The following is a 24,529-nucleotide window of genomic DNA, read 5'->3' on the forward strand; positions in this document are numbered from 1 at the left end:
TTGATAGGATTGTCTTTACTGTCACATTTGATCAATTTTTAATGCATCCTTGCTGAATCAAAGTATTGAATTTCTCAACCCCCCCAAAAAGGCTGCACGTTCTGCTAGTGTCAAAAGTACAGACGCAAAATCAGTACTGAAATGTTAAAAATGTGGCGCTTTGAGCGCTGTTGAGATGTAATCATAAACACCTCTGACTGGTCATTGTGCTCACGCACTCATCAGATGTGCCTGTGATTGGCTACACTGATCAACGCACGGTAGGGTTTGAAAGAACAGGGAAGTGTTAGAAAGGGTTTTAAAAGCAGGAGTAGGAGCGTTTGAAAGCACCATCAGGCGTCAACCAGCGGGCCGGTAGGCTGATAATGCTAGCTCCGTGAAAAGCGTCATTGATGTATTTTTACATGTTTGTGAAGCGCTGATCGTTGTAGCCAATCACAGACATATTTGATGAGTGTGTGAGCACAATGGCCAGTCAGAGGTGTTTACGATTCCGCTCAACAGCGCTTAAAGCGTCACGCTTTTTAAATTTCAGTACCGATTTGGTATCGCGGTCGGTACTTTTGACAACATTACGTTCTGGATAAATCACGATTGTTTTGTTTCAAAAAGAGATCATGATATTCCCACGATTCTGGATAACTAATCATAAGTAATTTACTAGATGTTCTGACAAAATGTTTATCACTGCAGTCTATTTAAAAATGTTTAATTCATTTGAATGATTTTTTTTAATCGGCTAGAGTGACTGATTCAATGACTCACGAATCTCTTGAATGAATGACTCAATGACAAACACATTTTTTAACAGTTGATATAGTAAGTGACATTATTTATTTGAAGCGTCAAGTTGCTTTCTAAAGGTAATTTGCTCTATTTTGATCTCTACCGTAGGCATCAGTGTTTATATCTGAACTATAAACCTTTATCCAGTACTTCTGTGATCATCTGAATGATTGTAAGACAGAAATAATGATCCTGTGTGTTTGTGAAGCGGTTTCATATCTATGACAGCTACTCTCTCTGGATCAGAACACAGATCTGAACGCTCGCTGTGATCGTACCTGTCGAAGGTTTAATAGACCGATACAAATCATTTAGAAATAGGATCACATGGGTGTTTGAATTGAGAAAGCAATCTTTTATTGTTTAAACATGCAGCTCTACAGCGTATATAACATACAGCGGCCCCGTGAAATATCTGGACACTAGTCTGAATCTCACACTCACCAGATGTCTACTTTCTCCGACACCGGCTCATTCCGGATCACTTCAGGAGCCATCCAGGCCACCGTCCCCGCAAAAGACATCTTCGTACTCTTGTCACTGAGCTCTTTAGATGTCCCGAAGTCTGAGATCTTCACGCCGTCGTTTTGAGTGACTAGCACACTGCAAAAGAAAACACACTCTCAGAGATGCTGCACGCACGGCATGGTGGGAAATGATGATCATTAAAGCAGTTCTGGTTATAAGTCAACAATTCAAGATTCATTAACAACTCTTTTAGTACTTAAGAAGAATCAAACCAGTAACTAACAAGTCTGAGACTGATTTGTGAGTCTTTTTTGACCAATTCGTTTATTACCAACATTTGGTAATAAAGTTTTAAAGCACCAAAAAGTGCTGTGTAAAGTCACTTTTTATATATAATCCATTCACATTTGCTGATAAGTACACACTCCAAACTTCCACGAGTGGCAATGTATGTCAAAATATGTTAAACTATATCTATGGAATAATTTTTGGAGTGTAAACATAAACTGTGTAATTTTTTTTCTTTGTACTTTATTACATCAATAGTTAAATATTGTCCAAATTGGTACTGGTATAGGCTCCAACCACTGAAATGTTGGTATGGTGACAGCACTATGATCAGTGGTTCGTTACTGAATGGAGGCTGTGCAGTCTTACTTTGGTGACTTGAGGTCTCTGTGGATGATCTTGTGGAGGTGCAGGTAGTTCATGCCGCTGGCGATCCCTGAAGCCCAGTCCACCAGCAGCTGTGGTGAGATCTTACGCCCGGCCCTGAGAACCTCGTACAGCTGCCCTTGTGCACAATACTCCATGATGATGCAGTAACACGGGGCCTGCGTGCACACACCCCTGAGAGACAACACAACACGTGTTCAGCACATTGTCAAACATGAGACGTTCAGGGATCGGATGCACTGAAATAATCTAAAGAAATTTCTTTAGATTAACTCCAAGAAGTTCCTAAAGGCCTGTTTACACCAAGAATGATAACTATAATGATAATAACTATATAAGCATTCACATCAGTGGATTTGTTTATTTAGTTTTGTGGCCCACTTTATATTAGGTGGCCTTAAGTACTATGTACGTGCATCAAAAAATAAGTACGATGTACTTACTGTGTTCAAATTGTATTGCAAAACACTTTAGCTGATATTGAGATGGATACGGGTATAGTTAGGGACAGGTGTGGTGATGTGTGTAAGTTTAAGGGTAGGGTTAGGTGTAAGGGAAGTGCCAACTGTGTTTTACAAATGTAATTACAGAAATTAATTGCAGATGTAATTTACTGCAGGTATTTTTTTAAATGTAAGTACAATGTAAAAACTTGTATGTACACAATAACTGCATTGTATCAAATGATTAATTCCAATGTTAGTACATAAGGCCACCTAATATAAAGTGGGTCCAGTTTTGTCACCTGCCGCTTTAAAGGTGCACTATAATATTTTTCGAGTAAAATATCCAAAAACCACTATATATTTTACATTTTACATGCATGCATATATATATATATATGATAAATATGATTTCTCAATGTTAAGTGGTCTCTTAATTTTTCCCAGAGCTGTATATATTATTACATATATGTTATATATTTTGTTCAGTTGAGTTCTTACAATATCCCAAATGTTTCCAACTATTTGTAAATCGTGAGAAAATTGCTATTCTTACTAAGGACCGGGACAGAAATGCACCGGTGACTGTGGCATAATAAAAGTCACGCTGCTTGTGAGGTGTTTGTTGCGTTCATCTCATTAACAATCGCTCCAGCGACCTCACTCAGCTCCTCAACACTCGCTCCTGCTCTGCTTCACACTACAGTAACGTTAATAATCACATCCATGAACATGATTTCTGCCGAGTCCTATCCCGATTCTTTCCCACCGGCTGTGAGGTGAACAACACGTCCCAAGATTCTGAGCTCAAACCTGCTGTCATCAAACTACACCTTTGTTTTGAATAGACGCCCTCTAGAGGACAGAAAAGTTACATAGTGCACCCTTAATGCCCGAGCACTTTAAAGCCGGATGGATTCTGATTGGCTGTCAATGTTTTTATACATTTTTATATGTTTTATATATTTTGTTGACTTGAGTACATTATCCCAAATGTCTCATAGTAGCGCCGAGTGAACGCACAGAGTAGCATTATAAGATCCCTTTAAAGGGGTGGTTGCATGCGATTTGACTTTTTTAACTTTAGTTAGTGTGTAATGTTGCTGCTTGAGCATAAACAGTATCTGCAAAGTTACAGCGCTGAAAGCAATCGGAGATTGTCTTTTAAAGTTACGGCAGTTTATTGCCTACAAAAATGGCCGGTTTGGACTACAACGAGCTTCTTCCTGGGTTGGTGACATCATAAACCCTCGCTAGTCTCCGCAGATGTGACTTCTGCCCGTAATGGGAAGGGGCGTGGCCTTAACCTGTGCTTGGCACTTCAGCCAATAAAATACAGGAAACTACATTTGGCCTTCTAACCAATCTAAGACCATTGCCTTTTTCAGAGGGATGAGCTTCATAGAAGCAGGAAGCAAACGAACCGTTCACAGGACAGTGGAGACAGCGGTGTGGAATAAAGTATTAAGACATGTTATACTGCTCCTCCTAAACACAACCAAGCCTAGAAAAAAAACACAGAACCACCCCTTTAACACACTCAAATGTGTGTAATATGATAAATACGGATATGATAATAAAACAGCGTTGTGTTCCCCCACACACACACGAGCGGAAAAAGCGGAAACGCTCGTCTGTAGCAAAATAAAAGCTCTGCAAAATCAAAGCGTCATAAAGCTACACCTTTGTTTAAAATAAGAGACCAATGGCGGCGAAAAATGAGATATTATGCCTTTAATTAGAAAATAAAAAGAAAATAGAAGATTTTTTGTGGATCCGGCTCTGAATTCAAAATGAAGCCGTGTAAAGTGGGCAGAGATATTGTGACCTACTTGAAGCTGATGATGTTGGGGTGCTTGAGCTTGCGGAGGTGTTTGATATCCGTCTCCTTCTGCTCGCGCACTTTCTTGATAGCGACCTCTTCGGAGTGAAACTTCCCGAGGAACACGGCGCCCTGAGCTCCGCTTCCCAGCCACTGCAGCTCAGAGATCTCCTCAAACGGCACCTCCCACATGTCTACTGACCAATCAGAAAGCACCGGCAACACGGTACACAAATCAAAACCACAGCAAAAGACCCACGGTAAAACTAGTTTATTGTAGTTTAGTTTATTTTTGAACAGTATCAAATATACAATAAAAAGCAATACTGAATGATTCCAACTTTGGCTTATTAAGATCTTTAATCTACTTTATATAACCTGTTCTCAATCTTTTGACCTCAAGGCCCTTCATTGTTGACAGCAATATTCAAAGGCTAATATATTTATTTAAAAAAAATCTAAGCTGCATTTTATGTAAACTATAAGTATGAGGAGATTTCAATAACTAACTACAATAATTATAAATAACTGATACATATTATAAATAAATAATACATAAATTATTTCAGACATTTTCAAAGTTGAATGTTCTTCAGGCTTCTCACTCTTTTTAACCAATGCACAAGTTTTTCCCAGTAGCTTATGATTTATTGCATATGTTTTAAAAAAATATATATTTTGGCAAAATGTTATACTTGATAATTTAATAGTTTCGATCTTAGCATAACTAGAAATACATTCTGTGATTTTTCAAGGTCTGGAGATCAGACTTTTAAAATGTCCTCATACAGTGTTTGCAGGTTTTCCAAGACTGTGGTAACCATGTTTTTTCTTTTTGAGGGCACAGACTGAAATATTGATATTTAGCTCTTTTATATTATTAAAGATAATTATTCCAGGATTATTTCTCACTGCGCCTCAAAACGATGTAAAGTACATGCTCTAAACCTGATGTGTTATTTCGAGTTGACGTGGGCGGGGATTACTCTCATGGATAGCGTCAGTATTTGACATTCAAAACAACGTGTGCTCCGTGGGCGTGGCTGCATTAACACTAATGAAGAGGCTCAAGAACGACTGACATCTCTCTCTTTTCAAACAGATTACATAAACAGAATATTTGGTTTACATTATTTAAAACCTGACATTTCACGGTTTCTTTAGACATAATACGTCTCATGTTTGTGTGACAAGTATTCACTAAGATACTGTTCATTGATTGGACTTCATTAACAGAGAGGCTGCAGATCACATATGTTTTCTTTATTGAGCATAAAGCACAACATTTGGTTTTTATTGTGAGCATACACAAATAAAAGTAGATACTTAATAATAATAATAATAAATTTGATTTATAATGCACTTTATATTAAACAAAATCTCAAAGTGCTACAGAATTTAAAAAAACAAACAAAAACAAAAACAATCAACAACAATAAATAAATAAAACTGAAAAATAAAATAAAATAAAATGAAGTAGCAAGTCAATTAAAATACTTAACAGATTATAATGATGTATAACACTTGCCTGAAGGATAACAATTGACAGAGGTAATTCAGTCTCTTTGGCACTGATAAGAAAACCACTTATCTTTAACCTCTAGGGGTTAATGCTTGTTTTTTCTCATTCTAAACAATTTCAATCGTCTTGCGACCCCTTGGATGTTTTTTGAGTTATGTTCAATATGCAGTTCAAGTAAATAGTCTGAGTTTTGTTGATTAGCAGTAGCTACTTTATTCATTTGGTTCTAACAGTTTAATGTTATGTTAGGACAGATAAATATAGAAAATTGTGAAAGGTGGCTGCTAGGGAACCACTAATGGAATCATTATTTAAAAGCAGAACTGTTAAACAGTTTATAGAAATAAAAAAAAATGGATGGATGGACAGAAGTATGTATGTATGTATGTATGTATGTATGTATGTATGTATGTATGTATGTATGTATGTATGTATGTAAGTATGTATGTATGTATGTATGTATTCATGTATGTATGTATGTATGTATGTAAGTATGTAAGTATGTAAGTATGTATGTATGTATGTATGTATGTATGTATGTATGTATGTATGTATGTATGTATGTATTCATGTATGTATGTATGTAAGTATGTAAGTATGTATGTATGTATGTATGTATGTATGTATGTATGTATGTATGTATGTATGTATGTATGTATGTATGTATGTATGCATGTATGTATGTATGTATGTATGCATGTATGTATGTATGCATGTATGTATGTATGTATGTATGTATGTATGTATGTATGTATGTATGTATGTATGTATGTATGCATGCATGTATGTATGTATGTATGTATGTATGTATGTATGCATGTATGTATGTATGTATGTAAGTATGTATGTATGTATGTATGTATGTATGTATGTATGTATGTATGTAAGGATGTATGTATGTATGTATGTATGTATGTATGTATGTATGTATGCATGTATGCATGTATGTATGTATGCATGTATGTATGTATGTATGTATGTATGTATGTATGTATGTATGCATGTATGTATGTATGTATGTATGCATGTATGCATATATGTATGTATGTATGTATGTATGTATGTATGTATGTATGTAAGTATGTATGTATGCATGTATGCATGTATGTATGTAAGTATGTATGTATGCATGTATGCATGTATGTATGTATGTATGTATGTATGCATCAGTGTTAATTTCGTTGACGAAGACTATGACGAAAAATATTCGTCAACTAACCTTTTTCACGGACGAAAACTAAATAAAAACTAAATAAAAAGTCAGATATGATGACGAAGAACGTGACGAAATATAACTGACACTTTAGTCAACGAATAAAAATGAGACGAAAATATATGGGAGGGACGAATGGAGAAGAGATCCAATCATAAGTACTCTTTTTGTGGGCCGTGTTGGGTAGAAATACAATCAGAGCGAATCTTTGAGGGTAGGTTGATCTATGCAGAAGCAGCAGAGCCATTTAAAAAAGCCGCGGCAAATGCACGCGCAAGTTCCAAGTTCGCAACAGCTAAACAAATGCAGCAGTTACACATAAAAGACAGAACAGAAATGTCAGGGGCAGGACGAAAAACAAGAATTGACATCTGGTCACATTTCACATATGAATCACTGGGAAAAACACCACCAACTTGAAGAGACATTTACAGACGACTCATCCAGAAATACATGCCAAAGCACGCTGGCCAAGTTTATTTTATCAGATAAACCACCATGTTCCGGTTGGCTGCTAAACTTGGAATTAAATAGAAGCTAAAGAAAACCACGTCTGACCTGTATTGATTAGACCAGCGGTTCCCAACCGGGGTGCCGTGTAAAACGCACTTGCACCGCGGTTCATCTCACATCTGATGATGACGAATCTTTGATATGGGTTGTAACTTGAAAATAATGCTTTATGTTTCTGTCGATGGATACACGTGCTGGCTCCTCAGTGATAGGCTACACTACAACAGCGATAATAAAAGAAAAACTGGCAAAACGGTTTCTCTTTGTAAACTGTGTTCAATACATGAGTGCTGCCGTTTGTCCAGTCATTTCGCCGTCCTCACCCGGGTAGTTACATTCGCCAGAAGACGCGAATCAGAGCGCGCACGCGCTGTGTGAAGATCTGTCATCCGAGAGCGCGCACGCGTCCCACAGCGCGCAAATATTCAGTTATCTTTCAAGTCTTGCGCTTGAACAAACTTGACAAACTCATACAAAAAGTATGTCAACATGTCCATCTTGTTAAGTATCCAAGCAGACATAGTCGGAATATGCCTTAAGAGGACTTTATACAGTCGAGAAAGACGACGCATACCCCTGTCTTAAAAGGGCAGCAACCTTTAATGTCAAAGAAAATATGAGGACTCACTGCTCTTGATTGAATAGCTTGTGTAAGTTTAATAAGGATTAATCTTTCATTTAAACAGTTAAATATGTAGTTATTTTACATTGGATTATTTATCCTATTTCTCTACCTAAAACTAACGTTAGACCTACCTGAAAAACAGGAAATGCATTGTTCATTTTATCAGTATCTTTGCTCAATAGAATTTATTTGTGCTACTGCTTGTATTTAAGTTATTTGTTCTTATTTTCTTTATTTTTAATAGTCCTTTATTCTGTGAACATAGCAAATACCGAACCGTACTGAAACCGTGAACCTACAAACCGACCCGTGAGACTAAGACTAAATCTCTTATGATATTTAGTCGACTAAAACTAGACTAAGACTAAAAGATTTCAGATGACTAAAATGGGACTAAAACTAAATGGTGTGTTATTAAAAAGACTAAGACTAAGACTAAATCTGAATTTGCTGTCAAAATTAACACTGGTATGCATGTATGTATTAGGGCTGGAAAAAATACGTTGACGCAAAATATGCTTGTCGACGCAAAAAATACGTTGACGCAAAATATGCGCGTCGATTCGTCAGACTCAAAATAAAGATGGTGGCGCCGGAGAGTAGTAGCAACCATAGATATACATAATAAAGTATATTATGTAATTAAGTATATTATTTATTATGTATATCTATGGTAGCAACACAAGTGGCTCCTCAGACTTTCAGAAGTGCAAGGCTTGCGGGTTGGCGCGCGGCGCGCACGGAGCACAGGTGCGCATGCACGCGTTTTGTTGTCACTGCTACATTAACAAATTTCTGCACACAGGAAGACAGATGTTTAAATTAAGTTACGGTACCGACATCCAGTTATGGTGTCCCGCCTTTGTTTTACTGTCTATTAAAGTCTGCCGCGTTTAAGTTACGGTGTAGCCTGTGTACTGTCATACATGTTTTCATAATGCAGAATATTCACTCAGCGCGCTGTCAGGCAGTTTGGGGCTGCCCGACTGTGTGCACTCGAATGCCGTGACAGCGTGCGCTCACGCATACAATCAGTAGTAACAGTTCGCAATTATATCCATATATCCTTGCTTTTCTTGTAAACCCGATAAAATCCATGGCAATGAACGTCATCGGAGATGTTTAATCCACAAGCATTCTGAGAATTATTCCTACTTGTCGTTCACATCAATCTAAAAGTTGTCCTTTTAGGCTATAGGCGATTTTCATTCAAAGATGTAAAAGTAATTAAGCTATGTAGCCTACTGTATCTTTTTTTTTTTTACTAGATAAAAACATTAAAAACATATTGCAATAAATAATTACTCTGTTTAGCCTATGAATGGGCAATCCGATCCAGTCAGTGCTGTCATTAGAGTGTGATAGCCAAACTTAACCCTTGATTAACCAGCGGTACTATTTGCTATTTATCTTATTCCAATCCCATGCATTTTTACATGATTTGTTATTTGTTCTATTTTTTATATCTTTGCATTATATATGCAAATGTTTACTCATAAGAAATATTCTTATCTTGTTCATATAATTCAGTGTCACCTATCAAACCTGTAAGTTTTGCTGCACAGCAATGAAGATACTCTTTACAAGACGTATTGTGTCCTTAATAATGGCATCAGAATGCAACCAAAGCACATGATGGTAATAAGAAGATGGCTATAATTAATTGTAAATCATCCAAAATAAATGCCATGATCATTAGATTTTATACAGGTGTTACTATATTGATTTTGTAAATGGTGATCAGCAACCAAATATTGATAATATGGAAGTTACTGCCTTTTGCCTTGGCATGACTCCACATTTTTTGCAGACAATACAAAGGCCTCTGCAGTAACTTCAAAATAGGGTGTGTGTGTGTGTGTGTGTGTGTGTGTGTGTGTGTGTGTGTGTGTGTGTGTGTGTGTGTGTGTGTGTGTGTGTGTGTGTGTGTGTGTGTGTGTGTGTGTGTGTGTGCGTGCACTTTGTTATGATTTTATTGAATGCATTGTTCTTGTATAGTCTTTTACTTTGGAATTTTAAGAGCAATAAACATATATTGCAATGTTAAGGAATTAGTTTTTTTCATTCAGATAATTAAATCAACATGTATAAATTGCTATTAGGCAATTTATGGGGAGATAATCGATAATCGAATCGAATCGTAACCGAATCGGACAGGAAAAATTAATCGTTAGATTAATCGATGCATCGGAAAAAACAATCGCTAGATTAATCGTTTAAAAAATAAGCGTTTATCCCAGCCCTAGTATGTATGTATGTAAGTATGTATGTATGTATGTATGTATGTATGTATGTATGTAAGTATGTATGTAAGTATGTATGTATGTATGTATGTATGTATGTATGTATGTATGTATGTATGTATGTATGTATGTATGTAAGTATGTATGTATGTATGTATGTATGTAAGTATGTATGTAAGTATGTATGTATGTATGTATGTAAGTATGTATGTATGTATGTATGTATGCATGTAAGGATGTAAGGATGTATGCATGTAAGGATGTATGCATGTAAGGATTTTTTCTACCTAATAAAAACTAAGCCTTAGTGTTGAGCTCTGAATGTACTCATCACTAACCTTGCTGCTGAAGTTTGTACTCCGTCGAGTACGTCTTCCCGATGATATTCCACACGGGTCTCAAACATCCAAACAGCCCCTCTAAGAATCCGCCGCTCCCCGTCCCAGCTCTATGAAAGTGCAGTTTGATGTCGTCATGCGGGTGGTGGTGGTGGTGGTGGTGGTGTGTGTCGTCCCCGCTGTGCTCCACCGGACAGCCGCCCTCCTCGTTTTTCTCCTCTCCTCCGCTTCCGCAGCCTCCCTGACCGCAGGATCGCGGCGTCTCGGCCTCCTCGTGCTCCTGCAGCTGCAGCACGCTGTTCTCAAAGTGTCCATGCTCCCTCGTGGAGTCCTCACTGAGGGCGGTGCATGGAGGGCTGGTTCCGCTCGGCTCGTCGTCCCGGAGCGGGAGCGGGAGCGGCAGCTGCTGCAGAGGCATGGGAAGCGTGGTGGGCGGAGCGAGGTCTGTGATGATCTGAGGAGGCAGCGGCGGCAGCAGCGCCTGAGGAGAAACATTGCTGCTGGTTTTCTTTATTGAGTCTCCGACGACCGTGAGCTTGAGCTCTTCCTTCAGCTTCCCCACCAGCAGGCTGGGACAAGACGTCCAGGACAGCACCTCCGGGGAGCTTCCCATGGTGCTGTGCGTGTGCATGGGCAGATGCCCTCCTCACCCGACGGGAAATGAGTGACAAGGCTTTACGGATGACTTCAGTTGGGGTTTATGACACACCTGCAAGAAGAAGAAGACAGAGAGAGAAACATGTCAGCACACTTCTGCATTTAAAAACAGACAGATTTTTTTGTTGTTGCTAATAAACAGTTTTCAAATTGGAACATGGAGTACCGCATTTTCTGGACTATAAGTCACATCAGTCAAAAAATGCGTCATGAAAAGGAAAAAAATATAATTCGCACTGGACTACACAGATTACGCTGTGCATAATCGAGCAGCAGAAAGAAAGAGACAGAGAGAGAAGCATGTCAGCACACTTCTGCATTTAAATAATATAATAATAATAATTTGTTACATTTATATAGTGCTTTTTCTAGGAACTCGAAGCGCTTTACATAGAAGGGGGAATCTCCTCAGCCACCACCAATGTGCAGCTCCACCTGGATGATACGACGGCAGCCATATTGTGCCAGAACGCCCACCACACACCAGCTTATGGCGGAGAGGAGACAGAGTGATGAAGCCAATCAGTGTATGGGGATTATTAGGAGGCCATGATGGACAGGGGCCGATGGGCAAATTTGGCCAGGATGCCGGGGTTATACCCTTACTCTTTATCAAAGGACATCCTGGGATTAATGACCACAGAGATTCAGGACCTCGGTTTAACGTCTCATCCGAAAGACGGATTAAAAACAGATTGACATTATTTTTGCTAACAAACACTTTTTCAAACTTGAATATGGAGTACCGAATTTCTGGACTATAAGTCGCATCAGTCAAAAAATGCGTCATGAAGAGGAAACAAACATATATAAGTCGCACTGGACTATAAGACACATTAGGGCAGAAGCAGTGCGGAGAGCACTCGCTGTGCATAATCGAGCAGAAGAAAGGAGTTTGGAGTGAGTGAGAAACTTGTGAGGGACTGGCGAAAAGCAGAGGTTACTTTAACTGTAATGAAGAAAACAAAGAAAGCTAATCGCGGACTGAAAGCAAGATGGCCAGAGCTGGAGGAACGAGTCCACAGATGAGTGCTTGAACAACGGTCTGCCGGAGAGGCTCAGCCGGGAGACAAACGCTGTGTGAACCGTTCTCGGCTGCATATTTTACTACATGCAGTTTAGAATTTACTGAATAGGATTTTCTTTATGGGGAGCATTTTGTTTGACAGTCATTTCAGTTAACAGTTTTTTCTGTTTCAGTTATTTTTTCAGGGATAGGCTACAGGAGCAGCACAGAGCGCCCTCTCGCGGCTAAATGTTTATTCTTGACAGTCAGTATGAATTAAATTTGATATATAAGTCGCAGGACCAGCCAAACTATGAATAAAAATGTGACTTATAGTCCGGAAAATACGGTAAGAATGAGAAAAACTATGAGACAAGAGGGCAAATTTTGCAACATCAATTTTTATGCACCCTTGCTCAATAAAATGATTAATGAAAGTAATAATTTATTTTATGTTTTAATATGTCAGATCAATTTTAAAACTAGTTTAAATCCATATACAGTTTAATTAAAATTTATAGAACTGTTGATGAAATAACATTTTCATAATTAGTTTTCTATAAATAAATAATGTTTTATTTTAACAGAATTTGTCACAATGCATTCTGGGATAACCTTCTGTGAAGCATGCAGGTGATACTGACCAAAAAACATGTTTTTTTATATATCGACATCAAGCAAAAGTTTAAAATATGCTATGAATAATAATAATATTATAATAATGTGTTTAGTATTGTATAGCAATAGTATTTAGTATTGTTTAGTATTGTATATTTTTTATATACAAAAATATGATTTAATAATATTAAATAGAGTATATAACAATAATAATAAACCAGAAATTAACCAAATTTTTTTTAAAATGGTTTTGTACTGTATCATTTTAAGTATAAGAACAAAAAGTAATATAAAATAAAGTTAAATTCCATAGGTTAGCAAAAATATTGTATATTTAAGTATAGATATATAATTTAAATAATATTAAATAAAAACCTTGCTACAATTACAGCTACTATGTTAAATTCCGTGTTACCAAAAATGTCTTTTTTTGTTTAGTATTGTAGAATTGTATGTATATTAATATTTTTACATAAAAACAATCCTAATAATAATAATTATTATTATAAAATAGATCGTAAATAAAAATAATCCATTAAATTCTATGTTACCAGAAATAAAAGTAGTAATTTCTTCCTAAAAAGTCTTTTATTTGACATAAATAAACTATACGCTATGCATTCTGGGATAGCTTTCTTTGAAGCTGCATTAGAATTTAGCAAAAAGAAGATACCGTAAAACACCTACAGCCCACAAAGTATTCCTGTGTGTGTGATGAATTTGTGTGAAATATAAACACACGTTTTAAACAGCAGCTACAGCTCTGACTGCTAAATAAAGACTGAAACAGTTGATCATTTTAATTTCCAATCTCGTTCCGCACACAGCGGGAGAGGGATTGGAGGCATTTGCATTAATGATGATTATCTCTTTAGAGAGAGAGAGATTCCGGGAAGCCGGCGTTGTGATCCGGCCTCTGTTGATCGACTGTGTTAGTTCTGCTCTGAGATTAAAGCAGAATGAGTATTAGAAGCTCTGAGTGAAACATCTGGCACACATCGCTCCCAGCCCACCATCACACACACACACGCACAGACACACACACACACCAAATATCCTATAATCTGCTGCAGTTACGCAAGACTAACTCTCCCAAAACAGGAAAAATTTGGATGCATTAGTGTCTGAAGTCTGATTTTTCTATTTCTACATTTTAGAACAACAAGAAAACACTAAACACACATAGACATACACACATATACACTGATCAGGCATAACAGTATGACCTAATATTGTTTTGATCCCCCTTTTGCTGACCCGTTGAGGCATGGACTCCACTAGACCCCTGAAGGTGTGCTGTGGTATCTGCCACTAAGATGTTAGCAGCAGATCCTTTAAGTCCTATACGTTGCGAGGTGGGGCCTCCATGGATCAGACTTGTTTGTTCAGCTCATCCCACAGATGCTTCATTGGATTGAGATCTGGGGTTTTTGGAGGCCAGTCAACGCCTCAAACTCGTTGTTCTCAAACCATTCCTGAAGCATTTGTGATTTGTGTCAGGAGCATTATCCTGCTGGAAGAGCCACAGCCACCAGAATACCGTTTCCATGAAAGGCTGAACATGGTCTCAGCAATGCTTAGGTAGGTGGAGCGTGTCAAAGTAACATCCACATGGATGGAGGACCCAAGGTTTCCCAGCAGAACATTGGCCAAAGCATCACACTGCCTCCGCCGGCTCGCCTTCTTCCCATAGTGCATCCTGGGGCCATGTGTTCCTCAGGTAAGCCACACACACACACCCGGCCATCCATGTGATGTAAAAGAAAACGTGATTTCTCAGACCAGTCCACCTTCTTCCACTGCTCCGTGGTCCAGTTCTGATGCTCACGTGCCGCTGTTGGTGCTTTCGGTGTGGTCAGGGGTCAACATGGGCACCCTGACTGGTCAGCGGCTATGCCGCCCCATACGCAACAAACTGAGATGCTCTGTGTATTCTGACAGCTTTCTATCAGAACCAGCATTATCTTCTGGAGCAGTTTGAGCTCCAGTAGCTCGTCTGTTTGATCGGACCACACGGGCCAGCCTTCACTCCACACGTGCATCAATGAACCTTGGCCGCCCATGACCCTGTGGCCGGTTCTCCACCGTTCCTTCCTCGGAGCACTTTTGATAGAGACTGACCACTGCAGACCGGGAACAGCCCACAAGAGCTGCAGTTTTGGAGATGCTCTGACCCAGTCGTCTAGCCGTCACAATTTGGCCCTTGTCAAACTCGCTCAAATCCTTACGCTTGCCGATTTTTCCTGCTTCTTACACATCAACTTTGAGGACAAAATGTTCACTTGCTGCCTAATATATCCCACCCACTAACAGGAGCCGTGATGGAGAGATTACACACTCACCGGCCCCTTTATTATGTACACCTATTCAACTGCTCATTAACACAAATACACACACACACACACACAAATACACACACACACACACACACACACAACCCCTTATTATGCACTGCTATATTTGCACTGGTGTTTGCTGTTCTTCTCATGTCCAAACCAAGTTACCAAAGAAAGTCTGTTTATCCTCTGCGTGACACAATAACAGCCAATCAGAAGAGGTGTCGTGTTTAATGTAGTTTGACTGTAGACATAGAAACCATGCAAAACAAGACGTGTAATAAAACATTCGATATTGCAACTCCTGGTCAAAACTTACAGACTGGCAAACGGTTGAAATCGAACAAGATGGTTTTACTGAGGATTATGGGTAACACATACACACTGATCCACTCTGTCAGCTGCTGTATTCTCAGCCACTATTGATCATTATAGCCAAACAAACTGACCCGTTACTCTTAGTTACCAAAGCAAAACTCAAACAAAACAGACACGTGACCTGGGAAAAGAACAGCTCTGTTTATCCAATCATTTCCTTACTAACCCAAAGCACACTAACATGCATATATACGCATGCATTCATGGATGAAACATACAGAGAGCCAGAGTATCTTCAAAAACCTGCCATGAAACCCCAAAAGATCAGAAGATCAGTCCATCAGAGCTGAGGTAAGAGGAGAGAGACGGCAACCGGACGCGGCAATCGGATCAGGAGCCCGTTCTGATTAGAATGAAAGCTCTGGCTCAGATAAAGCAGATTAATGAGAAACAGGAGAAACTTCCACCTTAAATCAGCAGCACACAAACCTGAACACATCTGCCCAGTCAGCTCATTATTATCAGCTCATCCCAACCCTACAGCAGCCCCTCACTGCACTTCTAGATCTTTACAGTTACATTATTTAGACAAAATACCATTCTTTTATGTCTCTTAGTGAGGACTGACTGATGGCTGACAACAATAAATGGCTGATATTACAAAATCCACAATACTTTGCAAGAAGAAATATTAAAACAAAAATAAATGGCTTGCAAGTGAATTTAACCATCATGTCATTCTAGTATACAGTATGGAAGATTAATAAATATTCCTATTGAAATCTACTATAGAAAAAGTATTGTGCATAATATATTACAATTCCTTAGTGCTAGATGATGGCAAAAGGGATGGAAAATTTGAAATAATTAAATATCCAATACTGGCCGATACCAAAAAAAAACAATTAAAAATGACAAAATAAAAATAAGCAATTATATCAATACCATAAAGACAAATAAAACAGATCAATAAAAATAAACAAAAATACAAATGAATAATAATAAAAAAATAATAATAATAAAACGATAATAACAAAATAAAACAAACAAATAAAAACAAAATGATAATTAATAATAATGCAATAAATAAATAAATAATAAAACAAACAAGTAAATAAATAAATGAAAACAAAAACCAAATAATAATAATAATAATAATAATAATAATAATGCAATAAATAAATAACAAAACAAACAAGTAAATAAATAAATGAAAACAAAAACCAAATAATAATAATAATATTAATAATAATAATGCAATAAATAAATAACAAAACAAACATACAAATAAATAAATGAAAACAAAAAACAATATAACAATGCTGCAATAAATAAGTAATAATAAAAACAAAAGGGTAATTAATAATACATAAATAACAGAACAAACAAACAAATAAATCAAACGCCAAATAATTATAATAATAATGAAATAAATAAACAATAACAAAGTTAAAAACAAACAAATAAAAAGATAATTAACACTAATTGAAACACAAACAAACAAATAAAGCAATAAAACAAAAATGAAATTATTATTAATAATACAAAAATATATAAAACCTACAAACTAACAAACAAATAAAAGGGCTGATATTATGGAACATGATGGCAATATATATTGAGCATTCCTTCTATATATCGTGGGGTGTTTGGGGTATTTATGAGGGGTAAGGTGATCCAGTGAGTGTGTGTGACTGAGCTGCAGCGCATTAATAATGCAGGACATGTGCCGAGAGTGCAGCAGGAAACCAGAGAGCGTTTGCTCAGGTAACCCTCAAACCTGTGAGTGTGCGTGTGTGTGTGTGTGTGTGTGTGTGTGTGTGTGCGTGTGTGTGTGTAATTCCACTCCGGCTCAGCCTCAGAGTTACAGTCTGGAGGGGAAAGAAACACCAGTCCTGCCAAAATGCAAAGACACATGGAGACACAAGCTGGTCATGACAACAGTTTAGTTCTGCTTCTATATCTCCAGTCCAGTCCGCTCCGGTCTAGATCAATCTAAAGTGAATTATTCATGAGTTTGGGTGGCAGTGCTGATATAAATAATAACTCGGCCTTATCAATGCAGTTCCTGTCTAACTAGATAACTCACCCACCTAATGAGCACCTGATATTCATGACAATAACGGTATGATTCTGGACTTACTAGTGTTAGTCAAGCAACAGATTTCTGACAAGAGAAAAACAGAGGGCAAATGGAAAAAGACAAAAAGAGAGACATACAGGAAGACAGAGAACGAGAGAGATTTATCAAGAGCTTTAATCCACTAATCCGCAGACTGGGCTCAGCGGAGAGCGTCTCTACACACGGGACCGTCATCACTGCTGATCAGAAACCGGCTCGATCTACTGCACACACTCAAAGGTCCAGTGAGAATACCACTCACCCCATCTACCAAAGCATACTTTTATTTTATATTAAAAAACGAAAGAAATAAAAACATTACATTAACATTTGAAGACAAAGGTTACTGCATTTTAAGTGCATGGATAACATGCATTAAGACATTAATAGTCTAAATTAATTATATATATATATATATAGACAAAAGTATAAAATATGTTAATAATGATGTTTAGAATTGCATAGCTTTAAGTACAAAAATATTATTTAATAATATTAAGCAGACATTATATAATTAATAAATAATAATAATAAAAGTTACCAAAAATATTAATAATATTTAGTTTAGTACTGTATAATTTGATCAACTAAGAACATAATGTAATAAATACTAAGTTAAAAACATAATATAATAAACATTTATAATAATGCTAAATTCCATATTTAATCATATTAAATAAAAAACATACTACTATTACAACTATTAATATGTTAAATTCCATCTTACCAAAAATATTATATGTCACATAAAATACAATAATAATAATAATTATTATTATTATTACTACTAGTAAATAGACAGTATATAATAATAATCAGTCACATTCCATGTTACTAGAAATATTGTTTAGTATTTAACTTTAATAATTAAATAATAATAATAATTATAAACGGTACAATCCCCATCACTACTGCTGAAAGAGGTAATGTCGCTAAGAAGGATGAAAAAAATGAGTGGGACAAACTCACACTCCTCACACACTCACACTCCTCCACAAGAGATGCACGCTGGGGACGGGACAGCTGGTGGGGCTGGCGGATCAGGTTCCTGTCGATGGTCGACAGAGACACACCCAGATCCCCCACATCTGACACACACAAATAATCCCACTGATACAAGAGGATGCACAATCTGCTCTGCTTTGTGCCACAGCCGGACGCCACACACACACACACACACACACACACACACACACACACACACACAGGGCACAAGCACACTGATGTTCCCTTGCACTGCACCACTGTGAACTCTTATGTAAAGAACATATTCATCGACAGGCCTAAAACAAACAAGAATACTCCACAAAAAACATATGTAGTGTGCTGAGATTCTTAACCACACACACACACACACACACACACACACACACACACACACACACACACACACACACACACACACACACACACACACACAATATGCCATCAGGAATTATGGGTTCACAGATGTTGCGTGAGTGTGAGGCTGAAATATTTTCATATTTTCATCAATCACATTGTATTTAACATGTTAAAATAAAATAAAAATCACCCTAAAATCAAATCAATTTTAGTTTGTTTACAAAACAACATTTGCATTATTCTAAATAACACTACAACGCACAAATTTTAATGCCACAAAGACCAGAAAAATTGATATTCCATGTGTGAAGACTAAGTTATACTGAAAAACTATTATAAATATAAGTAAAATATCTAGAAAAAACTAATGTAATTTGTGACAAATGTATAAAGACGTATTCTATTCAAATAAGATTTAATGTAAAATCTTTCAACAGAATTAAATAAAAAGTATAAATATTTGTCAACATTTTCTAGATTTAATACCAGATTAAATGTTTACCTTTCAGAGATTTGCAACTAGTGTCTAAAATGCAGAATGAAACGGCAATAATGTTGATTTCTGTGTATTTGAACTTATTTACTTTTTTAATAATATTGAAAATGAACACAGGTAATGCCAATGTGCAGGTGAAAACATGATTTTTAAAGAGTCCCTACCAATGCTAAGCCCAAACATACTGCGCTGTGATGGTGTGTGTGTGTGCGTGTGTGTGTGTGTGTGTGTGTGTGTGTGTGTGTGTGTGTGTGTGTGTGTGTGTGTGTGTCTCTCGGGGGTCGTGTGGGGCCTCCACTCACAGAACAGCTGCTGCTACATCAAAGAGACAATTTAGTGTGTGCTCCTCAGATCAGTCTGACCCTCGTCCAATCACACGCTGAGCGCTCATGACTGACAGATGCGGAGACCAATCAATCACAGGGAACAATGCAGACCTCAGAGTTCAGTGAGCGGCACCTGAGCATCAACATCCCACAGGACAAAGATCCTCCTTTCAACATTGATCAGCGTAATTGAGTTCTTCAGGCTTTTAGCCAATTATCAAGCATTCGAAACCTCCTTTGAAATGGATTACGCTGATGTAGGGATGTCAAAGAGATTGTATAGTAATACAATACAAAAATACAGTCCTTTTTTTGATGCATGCATTTAATTTGCTTGTAGTTTTCAATTTCTGAACAATTACATTATATGAACTTTATAATGTTATTAATGCAAAATATTATTCAATGCATCTGTTGTTAAAGCGGTGATTCTGTGTTTTTTTTCTAGGCTTGGTTGTGTTTATGTGGCGCAGTATAACATGTCTTAATACTTCTTTTTTTTAACGCCATATTGTTCTTCTATTCTCCCTTTATTCCACATCGCTGTCTCCACTGTGCTTTGAACGCCATGTTTGCTTCCTGCTTCTATGAAGCCCATCCCTCTGAAAAACGCAATGGTCTTAGATTGGTTAGATGGCCAAATGTAGTTTCCTGTATTTTTATTGGCTGAAGTGCCAAGCACAGGTTAAGGCCACGCCCCTTCCCATTACGGGCAGAAGTCACATCTGCGGAGACTAGCGAGGGTTTATGATGTCACCAACCCAGGAAGAAGCTCGTTGTAGTCCAAACCGGCCATTTTTGTAGGCAATAAACTGCCGTAACTTTAAAAGACAATATCTCCGTTTGCATTGAACTTTCAGCGCTGTAACTTTGCAGATACTGTTTATGCTCAAGCAGCGACATTACACACTAACTAAAGATAAAAAAGTGATCGCATGCAACCATCACTTTAACAATTTACAATAAAGTTTCGTGTTAACAGCTCTGGAATACTTGATTCTGACTGGACCACCATGCCATCCATTAATTGTGTATAAAGCCGACACAGTCAAGCAGGTGTGAACCTACACTGGTCTCCCGGTTTGGTTCTATTATGATTATGTCATCGATTCAGTTAAATTTGATAACAATGCATCACGATCCTCGGATTCTGTCCAAAAGCCTGGAGAGCACGGCCACTTTAAACGCGCACTGGGATGCCGGATTTAGCATTTCACATGGAAATGTTCAGAATCGAGTTGCAGCAATCATGTTCGACGCATTATCTGTCACAAGCACTACATCTTTATCTGATAGCTGTCATTCATCCCGTGGGAGACTCATGAACGGCTCTTGTTTGCAGCATGTGTGACAAAATCACATACGGTTATTGTCACATACGACTTTTGGGCTGAGCTGGGTACAAGTTAGTGGCATCACCCCCTGCATATTTAATTTGTGCGTGACATGATTTACACACAGCACGAGCGTTCTCCATGTCATGCTTACCAGGCTGTTCATTAAAGCCCAAATTTACCCAATGTCGGCTATTAAAGTAGTCCGAGCATTTTAATTACACGCACTTGCGTCTCGCCTCCCTCTGCCATCGTATGCTATGCCGACAAAGCACGTCCGTGACAAATGACGCCAAAAAAGAATCAGTACATTATAATCTGTTATGGTCTATTACTGAACTGATACCGATACCAAATCGTCCTCATCTGCATCGCAATGCATGGTAGAAATGATTAATTTTGACACCCCTAATGCTATTACTGAGTAGCTTTGTGGACAATTGCCATTCAAACTTTCTTTTTTTTCTATTTTGTGAGTCTGTGTGTCGTGCTGTCTTGTGTTGTGTATAAGCTACTGGATGCTTTGAACTTCCTTTAGGATTAATAAAGTATCAATCAATCAATCCAGCTGTATGTTATCCCCCGATAACAACCGTTAAAACTGATAACAAAGCTCATCCGGTTAACTGAAGTCTGTGTTTTCCGCTTGCTAGGAATGGTTTTTCCGTTTTGCGTTTGTTGAGTTAATAAAATATTAAAACTCAAATCAATATTTTGTGTGCAGCTATTAAATTATGTCATCCGGTATTGCAGACTCGCTCTCTCTAGTTTCATACAAATGCAAATGCTACCATTTAAAATAACTCAATGGATCATTACAGCGTGATTAAGTGGAGTCCTTTTTATAATCTCATAAAAAAAATGCATATTTAAATTCAGACTTGTACAAAAACATCTCAACACTTTGCAGTCAGATCAAATAATGAGCCTTCCAGTTGAGGAATCACACTGGGAATGGATGGTCAAGTTGAGTGCACTGCATTGTGAGATACAAATCTGCAGACTAGGCACTGTATACATTAAAAATACTGAAAAATTACTGTTTCCATCCACCTATTTTATGTGCATTTTGGGATATTGCATAAAAAAATACATCAAGATGCACATAAATGTAAAAAATGCATATGCGCGCAATTCATCCTTCGACGGAGTTTGACTGACAGGCGATCTGACCAATCATAATGCAGAATCCGCCATTTTGTCCAATGAACAAACCAGATAGGAGAATTAGTAGATAAACGCTGGTGGACTTGAACTGAAAATGTTGTATTGAGGTCTTTCCGCAGTTGAAACAACACACCTTCTGATGTTCATTCATGTTTTTGTGCTGTAATAGTAGTAAAGAGGAAGAGATGATCGTATCCTCTCTAAGTTACCTCTGTCCTGTCTGTCTGCGTGTTATCTCCATGATAACATTTTTCACAGAAAATCATGTATGGCGTGAAAGTGCTTGTCAGACGTAGCAACAGTAACTAAGGGTTTTTGCAAAGGGTCAACCGACGCGGATACATTTCTCTCATGTTTATAAACTCTCATGGAAACACATTTACTGAATAAATCCCTTGATGCTCAACAAAACAAAAAAACTCACTTTGCCTCAGCAGAGGCTGTGATTGGATAACTGGCCTGTCCAATTGCATTGCACCATCTCAAATGTTGGTTTGGTGGCTCTGAAACGCCGGAGTCAAAACCTGTGATCAGAATGATTTGGTTTAAGACCAAACACCAGCATCTCAATGCAAGAGAACGTTTACTGCGTTTCGTCTGACCCTCTGAGACGACACTCGTTTATGACGGAGGGAAAAAGAGCCAGACTGCAGACAGAAACTTCCATTTTATTACTGATACATTCTGTCAATTTACAAGGAAGTGACGATTTTGTCGCCGAGACGCTCACGACACGCTTGCAGTGTGTCCCCGGCCTTCCTGTATATAGATCAGGCGTGCATGCGCTTTTGGTGTGAGTACGAAACCTGTGAGAATCAGTGAATATATGCACAATACAAGCACTATTTAACCGGAGCGATTGAGACGAGTGAGTGAGAGAACGCTTGTGTGTGTGTGTGTGTGTGTGTGTGTGTGTATCACACAACAAAAAACGTCTCCGATCCCTGGCCAATCAATGATCACAAAAAACATACTAGGAAGGAGGCCACAGTATTCATATAACAATACAATGTTAGCTCAGGCTATATGTAAATTATCAATGGCCTGGCCTGAAAATGCAAATGAATTGATGAATCATAGCTCTGAATCGGTTCACTGAAAAACACAGTTTGAACTGATTCATGGAAATGAATCTAACTCGAACACTGTTTTTGCCACTGAATTTTAAATTAGAGATGCTATTAAAACATTCACAAAAATGATGAAAGATACACTGCCTTGAGGAAATGAAATGGTAAAATAAATCCAAAGCAAAGTGCTTTAATCTTGTCATACTGCTATATTTTCCGGAGTCTGTCAATGCAAATGTCAATTTTTTGAACCAACAGTATTCTGAGCCTTCAAACGGAGATGACATTCACAGCATCTAACACACACACACTCGCACACACACACGTTACCTGTCCCTGCATGCGTGTCCTGAGCTGCGCTGATCCTGCTTTGGGTTTACTCCGTGTTCGGATCAGAGCCGGCACAGTTATTCCTCCTCTGGGATCCTAATGCTGCTGTTTACTTAAAGCTGAAATCATAAGAGAACAGAGGGACATGAATGGCCTAAATACATGTGCTTTAGTAAGCTGCAGTCTGACGTCGAACCAAACGCACCCGGAGGAGCTTCAGCGTGAGCAGGGGTGGATGCTAGGAACAAATGCTTTATCACGAATCATTTTATATCATGATTACAAACATACTGCGGTTTTCTTTTAGCAGGAAAGTCAGTGGAAAAATTATTTTGATAACTAAGCACTATAAACACATTTGCTCCATATACACAAACGCACACCAAGAAAATATTTTATTATTATATGAGTAAATATTTTAATACAATTAGTTTAAAATAAATAAATGTATAAACAATAACAAATATTGTCATTTTTAATATTTACATATATATCTATATATATATATATATATATATATATAACTATATCTATAACTATATATATATATATATATATATATATATATATATATATATATATATATATATATATATATATATATATATATATACATATACATATATTATTTTAAATTTTAAATTGAATAAATTGCAATACATTTTGCGGGTGTGTCTGTGTCTCTCTCTCTGTGTGTGTGTGTGTGTGTGTGTGTGTGTGTGTGTGTGTGTGTGTGAGCCTGTTTATGTGGTTTATG

The 24,529-nt window shown here is 37.5% G+C and overlaps 1 protein-coding gene across 4 annotated transcripts in view; it reads right to left on the reverse strand.

Moving 5' to 3' along the window:
- The window catches only part of si:ch211-45c16.2 (mitogen-activated protein kinase kinase kinase 13), an 80,333-nt gene that overhangs the window by 18,839 nt on the left and 36,965 nt on the right, over nucleotides 1-24,529 (reverse strand). For 3 of the 4 annotated variants that reach the window (XM_067444625.1, XM_067444626.1, XM_067444627.1), the window contains 5 exons: nucleotides 23,773-23,891; nucleotides 10,649-11,357; nucleotides 4,205-4,391; nucleotides 1,912-2,103; nucleotides 1,231-1,389 (listed from right to left, as the gene is read on the reverse strand). In XM_067444625.1, coding sequence (XP_067300726.1) covers nucleotides 1,231-1,389; nucleotides 1,912-2,103; nucleotides 4,205-4,391; nucleotides 10,649-11,279 — 1,169 coding nt within the window. In that variant the 5' untranslated portion in view covers nucleotides 11,280-11,357; nucleotides 23,773-23,891. The remainder of the gene's footprint in view (nucleotides 1-1,230; nucleotides 1,390-1,911; nucleotides 2,104-4,204; nucleotides 4,392-10,648; nucleotides 11,358-23,772; nucleotides 23,892-24,529) is intronic. The other variant, XM_067444628.1, reaches the window with a different exon arrangement.

This window comes from Pseudorasbora parva, chromosome 5, assembly GCF_024679245.1.
Source record: "Pseudorasbora parva isolate DD20220531a chromosome 5, ASM2467924v1, whole genome shotgun sequence".
In the NCBI taxonomy this organism is placed as follows: Eukaryota; Metazoa; Chordata; class Actinopteri; order Cypriniformes; family Gobionidae; genus Pseudorasbora; species Pseudorasbora parva.